We start from the raw sequence: 9,218 nt of genomic DNA on the forward strand, positions 1-9,218 counted from the left end.
GTTTGCTTTCAAGAAGCAAAAGTTGATTTTGCCTTCCGCACCCGTTTGTGTAAATAAATAGATTTACTTTTAAGAAACTGAGAAGGATAGTTTTCTCTCTCAAAGTTTCTGCTTCTTTTCCAAACATTTTATCACCTTATTTACTTCTCACTTATAATCCACTTCTGCACTTTAAACAAAAAGTCACTTTTTTTAAACTTGCCCAAACGGCGCCAAGTGATTAAAGTATTTGGAAAAGAAGTAAGATTTATGAAACAACTTAACTTCTTAAAAGTACTTCTTGATTTTTTAGAAAAAAATACAAATAAATGCTTTTAATTTATAAATCCAGACTTAAAAGCCGGAACCAAACACCGGCTTATTTTCTAATTTATGATTTGTAAGGACTTCTTCTTCATATTTGACTTGGGATTTACACTTCGAAAAGTCCAACTATCACACATGATTCTTTTTTTATATAAAATTGGTAATTATTTCACTTCAATTAATAAATTATTTTATTCTTTCTAAAATTATAAAAAGATATTTATTTGAAAATAACAATGTTGATTTAACCAGTTTTGAAACCCATTTTGGAAAAAAAAAATTGGAAAATATTATTTTCTGAAAGTAATTACAAAAAAATGTCAAACACCATCTTAAATATAATATTAATTTTATATAATATAAGTTATATAACATTAAAATATATGATATTAATGATATTAATTTATAAGATATAAATTTATCCGTTTTTCAATAACACATTAGAAAACTAGGCTTCTTTTCAAAAAAAAAAAAAAACTAGCCTTAAATTCTGTGGAGACCCAAATTTTTGGAGACTTGGAGACCCTTCATTTATATATAATCCAACGGCTCAAATGATTTCAATTAATAATTAAAAAAAATTGTTTCCATTATCACGTGTATTGCTAAATTGTCTCCATGTTCTGCAGATTGTAATTAGCCTCTACCTCCCTTCAAAAGATCCGTCTACTCATCTACTCTTCTGTGGTGCCATGGTCCTCCTTATTCTTCTTTATGTATCCATGGTATGGTACATGTCCGAGACTGATTTCACCGTGCAATATACTCTGGCTTTCGTGTTGGAGGCTCAGATTTTGTTCTTATTAATCATGATTGTCTTGAACTTCAGAGGGAGATAATCGTGTTATTCAGCAGTTCTTTATCTGTTCGTTGTCTCCCAGAAAAAAAAGGGGAGAAAGTTCAGGAGAACAAAAGAGTGAGGAGAACAACAGAGTGATAACTGTGAACAACATATTTTAAGAGACTACAATCATGTGTGCATATACGGCTATTACGGTACTCAATACTTGGAAATATCCAATATCCAATATTTTTTAATTAAAAAGAAATTAACAGATGTCGTGTAGATCTACCGTTCAGTGTAATTTTTAATCTAATGGTGCTACATATGGTCTTCAAATACTCCAAAGAAATAAGTCTCCAAGGAGTCCAACTCAATAAAACAGAAAATTCCAAACACTATGTATTAATTTTCTCCAACAGCCAAATTTTCGAAGTAATCATATTTTATTTATCGGTTATTTTCAGCTCTGAATGGACTGCATGATTGTTAGAAGTTTCCATTAACTTCAGTTTTTTTTTTTTTGCCAAGAGGTTTCCATTAACTTTAACCCTTGTGATTTTCAGGTTTTATAATATACCTTAAATAATAGATAATATACTATTTTTATATATCATATTATCATACTATATAATTAGTGTGATCAATATCATGTATAGTATAATATATATTTGATAATGCTTACAAGTTACAATGAAATAATAAATTGATGAATTTACTCTAAATGACAGTAATCAAAAATCAAACTAATTGGTGTTTCAACCAATTGTTGTCATCATTAATTCTAACATTAGAACGCTTATAAATGGTCTAGACTCCAAACGAATAGACTTGAGTCGGAGTTTAGGTTTTTTTTCTTCTGAAAAAGGATGAATTTTTCAAGCAAATGAAAAGTAATGTTCAAGATTGACCCGTTAATAAACAAGTCAAACACGAGTTTACTCATGAAAAATTTGAATCGAACTAAACTCAAGCCGAGTTACCCTAAACAATTCATATAATTTTTACTCTCAGTCCTTATTTGTAAAATATGATTCATAGTTTTGTAAGTTACAATCATATCTGTGGTATATTATTGTAATATTTACAATCACTTATATTCAACTCATCAACTCATAAAAAAATTTCACTGTGTTATTTACTCCGACAAATCTCATTCTTATATGTAATTTACAAGTTACACCCAATTCAATATCTAACTATCATAATATTCATACATTCACATTCGACTCACAAGTAACATATAACTTGTTTTTATATTGAGTTCCATTCCATTTTTTATCAAATATCTAATGATAATGATAATCGTTTAAAATTTTCATTTAGAATTATTCAGATTATACATATCTTTTAAATTTTAAAAAATATACAAATTTTATCTGAGTCGAGTTAGACGAGTTCGAGCCGATCCCCAAAAAAAAAAACTAGACTCGGATTCGCTTAAAAACTGAATGGATTGGCAATTGCTTGGCAACAGTTTGAACTCTACTAGCAGTTGCTAGTTGGCTACTACCGAAACTGGTTCACTACTGCTTTCTTAAGCGGAGGGAGGCTTTTCCACATTCAGAAATTGATTGTATAGTTTAAAACAAGAACGTAGAAAATGGTTTTAAACTCTTTTCAGCTGTTATTCCTCTATGCTATCACTCCACGTTATGATCTTTGAGATCTCAAAGCCATTGCCCAGATGTTCCACGTGTATGATCTTTGAGATCTCAGGTATCTTCCGGGCTCAACAATTGACAGATTTACTACATGTTTATATATTTTCCTTTATAAATTTGTCAACATAACTTCTGGCATCTGAACAGAGAAATAATTACTAACAAGGCATGAAATTCGTTAGATCAATCTGATTACAGATTGATGATCAGTCTCATAAGATGGTTGCTTGATTTTAATCCAGTTTTTATCTTTGGGGTATAATCAGTCTGATCGCGGCATAATGATCCCAATTTACAACTGAGATATGATAATAAAGTAAAGCTCGTATAGTGACATGTCCTTGAGAAAAAAAAGAGTTGATTGACAAGATAAAAAAGTTTTTAGTAGAATTATCCTACAAGGTTAGTCTTTCTGGGTCATATTCTAAAGTATAATGCCTATGTACTAGACTATAAATTACAGATACATGTTCAACCAGGGTCACCAAAAGCATATTAAGCAATATATTCAAATACTAGGAAGACTAAAAAGGTACGCAGTAGTTTGCGAATTACAGCAAGGAATGTGTATAAGAACTACTGCAGATTACAGCAAGGAATGTGTTTAAGAAAATGACAAATGAAAGAGTACCCCCCAGTTGACATTGGCGGCAAGGCTATCATTATAAGAGATGATTATTATCTTCCATGAGTATTTGATTCTACAGTTCTACAAGATATGTATATTTGATTCTGCAGTTCTAAAAGATTCAGTTCCTCATAATGTTTTAAGGCTTACCGGTGTCTCATCTAATAGCATCAAATGAAGATTCAAGGGCTTTCTTGGCTTTTACTAATACCCTTGTTGCAATTCTTTCTGCCATCGAAATAACTTCAGTTTCCGGCCAATGTCTTGACAATCAAAGATTGTTTTTGCTTCAATCAAGGGAGGGTTTAAAGTTCAATTCTTCTGCATCAACAAAGCTAGTAAAGTAGTGGAATCAGATCACACATATTGCTGCGAATGGGGAGTTGTGGCATATATGACAAGTAGAAACAGTAGCCAACTCAAAAAAGAAGCTGACTGCAAAAAGGTTAACTCCAGACACCATAATTTATAACCATTTGCTCAACATGGTGTTTCAAGTTTGTGCTCTTAGTAATAAAGGATCTAATATAACTACACGGCAGATAAACAAAAACATTTACTGCTATCTATACAATGTTTCTGTTTTTTTTATCAACAGCCTACTAAATATTTAATTATTAGTTTTTTCTTTTCTGGTTTATAAACTTACAGTATTTGTTTTTAAGCTGAAGTAACCTAATACTATTAGCACTTAAACATTTGAGGAGTGTTTTCGTTTGTTGTATATACTTGTGAAAAAAATCGACAAATTTAGACATGTAAAATACTAAAGGTAAAATTAAGCAAATCTTAGGATGCAAAAGATGCAACACAAATACAATAGTTGATATACTATATGAAGTTAGAAACACAAAACCACGTGGTCATCACCATATAAAGTTGCATACCTATAAATTATAATACATTTTTTGCAAATGTTTTAATACGTGGCTGTTTTCATCTTCTTAGCGTTGCTCCACAAGTGCAAAGCATGAGCTAGAAGCTGACTGCGACAAAGTCAACTCTATTCAAAATAACCATACCAGGATTCAGTATCAAAATCATCAATCTCAACACACTTTTTCTCAACAAGGCGTTTCAAGTGTCTGATTTGTGCTATTGTTGAAGCTCTAGGATATTGCAATATCTCCTCTGTCATTGTTAATGCTACATCACTCTTTATGCTTTCACTACGGTGGATGTACATTGTTTTGAGCAATGGGGAGTGAGCAAGTATAAACTTGACTAGTTCCAACTCAGCTTTAAGACCTTTGAAATAACTGAACGTGACAACTTCAAGATGACATGTAGTAGTACAATCTTCAGAATCTTCTATTTGATAATATTCGAGATCTTTTTCACAATAACAATCCTTTTCACTGCAATTGTCACAATACCTAGCCTAATGACAGAAAATATTCTTTAATTGTCAAACATTAGAAATTATGGAACAGAATGAGTCAATGAGCTAAAGTGCATATGACTCACCAATAGATATAGTTTGCACAAGTTGGGAGCACTCCGGATCATGCAAAGCAAACAAGAAACCTCAGGCAGATGAGTGAAATTTATATCAGAGACATATAGAGTCTTTAGGTAACACAGCAGTGTAGAAAGTCTATTTGGACAACCTCCGTCAGCCAAGTACTTCAAAACACAGGATGAAAACATATCACTTGATTAGCCTTTGATGAGTAACGTAAAGTCCAGGCAGACATCGAAAGAAAATGAAAAATTACCTGCACAAATTCCCTTGCTATAGAGAACTTCTCAATTTTATGCAACCCACCAAGATACTTAACCACATTTGATGTTTTTGCCAGCAGTGGTCCTGGTTGTAGCAACATGAATGAATAGTCTTTAAGATTGTCTAACCCAACGTATGGAATTTCAGAATTTATTTCCCGATATATTTGACGTAGGCAACTGAGATTAGGAGCGCGGAAGTTGGAGTGGTAGAGTCCTGGACAAAGTATCAAGGTCAACTTCTCAAGCACAGGGCAATCAAATACGTCTTGTCCAAAATGAGATGTAGCATCAACTAGCTCAAGATTCGTAAGATAAGCAAATCTTCCAAACTTAGGTTTATAGGGAAACCAAACACTTAAAAGCCTCAAATAAGTAAGGTCTAAAGAAGAGAAATGATATGAGGTATCTTCTTGAAGCCTTAGGTCCTCTAACATAAGCTCCTTCATACCTTTGCTTGACAAAACCGGAATCCACTGATCAATATAATCATGAAATATTTGAGCATCACATTCACTTCCAGGTATGCTTAGTGAAAATTTGAGAACCGGACCTCTGTGGAGCAGAATAGTTTTATTTATCACACTAACACATCTATACGCCATCAATTCGGTACAACTATGATACCCTAACTTATCCACCATTCTCTCGTAAAATCCACCATCAAATATTAAGTGCGGCATCGTAGTCCAACAATGCCTCCAATTCTTCGACAAGATACTAGTTCTAACTGCTTCCTCAATCGGCAGAAAACAGAGAATAGTTTCCTGTACGTTCCGAGGCAGCTCACTGATTCTATCTTTCTTAATTATGTCACCGGCTTTTCTCATACTAGATTCTGCCATTGTCTTAATGTCTTCTGCGCTAACAAAATGCTAAAAATTAAGCTCTTTCTAGGGTTTCCTTTTTGTTAGAATGAACACACGCTCAGCTAAAAGATAATCAGGATATGAAAATGATGCTTATCAGATGTACAGAGATATATGAATAAGCAAATACAAGATGAAAACTTACCGCTGCTTAGCCGCCGATTATTGTCGGGCAACGGCCACAACTACGAAGAGTTAGATGTCACTGGGCTTGTCTGACTCTCTGATTATTTTGGAGCGATTATAATCACCCCGTCTTTTTCGGGAGTCATTTTGACGTTTTATACGTAATTTAAGATGATTATAAAACATAAGAATATATTTTTACTTATTATTTTTAATTTTTTTTTGAATAAAAATATAAATATAAATTTTATTTGAAAAAAAATTTTAAAATATAAAAAGTGGAATTATGTCTTTTAAATTTCTTAAATTACGTGTAAAAAGTCAAAATAACAACTAAAAGAGTCGGAGAGAGTAATATTTTATATTTTCTTAATTAGAAATTTAATATATGTGTATATTTATATTCATAAAAATAAAATTTTGTAAAATTAATTATTCTTTTTTGTCAGAAAGAGAATTCTATTACTTTTGCTCACTCAACATTACATGAAAAAAATCTGGAAGGACATCTCCTTTAACCCAGGTAGTCAGACACGCTCTGCTGTTGAACTAGAGTTTTTCGCAATACTGTGAGCAACCTTGTTCGTAGAACGTTTTACAAGGTTTAACGCAACATTACGTTGTTTCAAAGAAGATAACAAAGACTTGAATTCACTTATGACTCTACCCTAGGAGATTGATCGATGAGCATCGTATCAACTATATAATGACTAGGCAGTCCGTCTCTATAAATGCATCCTGCAGACCTTTACGTTTTACCCAGCTCAGGGCTTCTCTAATGCCCATTGCTTCATCCATTTCTGGGTCCATTGTCCCTTGACGACAGCTTGATTTTTCCTCCACAAGGTCACCTCTAAAATCCCTAGTTATGAATGCTTAACTAAAAGAATTAGAGTCTTCAAAAATAGCGGCATCAGTGTTGATCTTAACCTTTTCTTCCGGTGGTGATTTCCAATGCTCCTTGCCATCTGCTTGGTTTATAAAACCAAGATAATTATCAAATTACCTGTCCTGAGCACTTCTCCATTGGTTAAGACATAGAGTTGCTGATTTCACTACTTTAGCATCCTCGAGACCTTTTTGATTCCGCACGATGTCATTTCTATTATTCCAGATAGACCAAGCCAGCATATTAGTAGTGGCCATTACCTCGTAAGAACAATGCTCTGTAATCGACGATAGCCACTGCCTGAAATTTGTGGAAGTTGCCATGTCGTATATACAACCTGTAGCTTCCCAGCAGCACTTGGCATACGGACATGTGATTAAACTGTGAATTACCGTTTCAGGCTCAGAGTTGCAAACCGGACACATTGGATCCACGTTAACTTTCCTTAAGCGAAGCTGATCCTTCGTCGGCAAGCAGTCGGATAAAGCTCTCCACATGAATATTTTGACTTTCTTCGGGATTTTTAGATTCCAAAATTTCCTCCAAAAGCCTGAGTTTGCATTAAGGTTCCAGGAATTGTTGCCTTCCTTCAAAAGCATATACTCCCTCCGTCCCTCCCATTTCTGATCGTTTGGGTTGGGCACTGAGGTTAAGAAATATGTATAAAGTAGTGGAAAAGAGAAAGAAAAGTGGGTGAAATGGTGAGACCCATTGATTTTTAATGTATAAAAAGAAGATAGTGGAGTAAAAGTAGTGTGAAAAGGAAATAAAAGTGAAGAAGTGGTGGGACCCATTGACTATTTTGGGTAAGTTTTGAAATGTAAAGAATTGGATGGGACATCTCAAAAAGGAAAGTGTAAAGAAATGGGAGGGATGGAGGGAGTAATTCTTAATTAAATATATCGAACACTTCGAACATAAAATTATTGGTGTTGGCCCTCATTATCAAAATATCCACATCAATGCCTAGAATATCACCATCCAAAAAATGGTGCCCGGCATTCTGAAGACTACATGATACGGCACAAGGGTTAAAAAACACTACTGGAAGATCTGATGTTTTATTTCAAAATTTAAAACACTAGATTATCCAGCGTTAATAACTCGTATTTGATTTATTTTTCCCGAATCTGTTATTTTGGACATTACTACGTTTTTTATGACATGTGAGGCCTTTACCCCCAGATTATGGACATACCTTCTAGTCACTTTACTGGCAAGGTACCTCAGGATTTGTTCTTAAATGGGCAGCAATGTTGAATCACAAGGATTACGTACAACCAGAAATTAATATCCTGCGCTATGAACTCTCAACTTCAAATAACTTCGACTATTAGGATACTGTGACAGTGACAAACAAAGGGCTGGATGTAAAGCTTGTGAAGATTTTAAAGATCTTTAATTCCATTGACCTCTCTAGCAACCAATTTGTAGGGAACATACCAGAAACAATAGGAAATCTAAAAATGCTCTACCTCCTGAACTTATCAAACAATGCTTTGACAGGCTCAATTCCTTCTTCATCTGGAAACTTGGAACAACTCGAAGCATTAGACCTCTCAGCTAACAAGATTAATGGAATAATCCCCAGGGAACTTGGAAGTCTAACATTCCTTTCATTTTTAAACCTGTCATATAATCAACTCATCAGAAGAATTCCAGATGCCACCCAATTTTCAACCTTCGAAGAGTTAGCATTTGAAGGGAACTTCTAAAGCATTTGAAGAATTCTTAGATATGGAAGCCCAAGAAAGAAGACAAAGAAGCGGTAACAAACCTTGGAAAGTATGAGGTAAGATCGAAAACTTCTAACTGTAGCCAAACTTTCTGTTACATATGAATAAAAATGCCTTTGATTCCTAAATAAGAAAAAACAGAGAGAATTAGTGTCGAAGAAGACTGTATACTTTCGTCAGAACATCAGCGAGCTTAAAATATATTTTTAAATAAACAAAAAACAATATTTTCCTATCCAGAAACCACAGGTTAGCATCTCCAAGATCTATGACTTAATTCAATAAAAGACACATATTCTGACCCTGTCTGCAATAAAAATGGTAACAGTCGAGCACTGCATGACAGATTCTTTGTTTTGTTTCCCTGAATTTTCTTAGGCTGCTATAAAAGAAGAAGATTTTGGTGTTGGTAACTGCAATGCTATGAAGGAATAGACAAGTGAATGCTTTGAAGGATTAGAAATCTGGAATCAATAAACTTATAATACTACTGT

The 9,218-nt window shown here is 33.6% G+C and overlaps 2 protein-coding genes across 3 annotated transcripts; one reads left to right on the forward strand and one right to left on the reverse strand.

Moving 5' to 3' along the window:
• Nucleotides 1-4,136: 4,136 nt before the first annotated feature.
• LOC108216344 (F-box/FBD/LRR-repeat protein At1g13570) lies at nt 4,137-6,227 on the reverse strand. 2 transcript variants are annotated; one of them, XM_017389087.2, is made up of 4 exons: nt 6,119-6,227; nt 5,098-5,963; nt 4,847-5,005; nt 4,137-4,760 (listed from the first exon to the last, which is right to left on the reverse strand). In XM_017389087.2, the coding sequence occupies exons 2-4, from the start codon at nt 5,947-5,949 to the stop codon at nt 4,383-4,385; spliced, it is 1,389 nt and encodes a 462-aa protein (XP_017244576.1). In that variant the 5' UTR covers nt 5,950-5,963; nt 6,119-6,227; the 3' UTR covers nt 4,137-4,382. The 2 variants fall into 2 exon arrangements, with proteins under 2 accessions (XP_017244576.1, XP_017244577.1); XM_017389088.2 differs by having other exon boundaries at nt 5,098-5,968; nt 6,119-6,221.
• A 1,949-nt stretch (nt 6,228-8,176) lies between these two features.
• On the forward strand, nt 8,177-8,703 carry LOC108217152 (receptor-like protein 33). The gene is made up of 2 exons (XM_017389997.1): nt 8,177-8,209; nt 8,326-8,703. Exons 1-2 carry the CDS (start codon nt 8,177-8,179, stop codon nt 8,701-8,703), a joined length of 411 nt encoding a protein of 136 aa, XP_017245486.1.
• Nucleotides 8,704-9,218: the final 515 nt, after the last annotated feature.

The sequence above is a fragment of the Daucus carota genome, chromosome 4 (assembly GCF_001625215.2).
Source record: "Daucus carota subsp. sativus chromosome 4, DH1 v3.0, whole genome shotgun sequence".
Taxonomy (NCBI): Eukaryota; Viridiplantae; Streptophyta; class Magnoliopsida; order Apiales; family Apiaceae; genus Daucus; species Daucus carota.

Coding starts and splice junctions, on each gene's coding strand:
- LOC108216344 (XM_017389087.2), bottom strand. CDS start 5,949: ATGGCAGAATCTAGTATGAGAAAAGCCGGTGACATAATTAAGAAAGAT. Junction 5,006..5,097: donor TAGCAAGGGAATTTGTGCAG/GTAATTTTTCAT, acceptor TGTGTTTTGAAG/TACTTGGCTGACGGAGGTTG. Junction 4,761..4,846: donor TGTGCAAACTATATCTATTG/GTGAGTCATATG, acceptor TTCTGTCATTAG/GCTAGGTATTGTGACAATTG.
- LOC108217152 (XM_017389997.1), top strand. CDS start 8,177: ATGGACATACCTTCTAGTCACTTTACTGGCAAG. Junction 8,210..8,325: donor CTAGTCACTTTACTGGCAAG/GTACCTCAGGAT, acceptor TTCGACTATTAG/GATACTGTGACAGTGACAAA.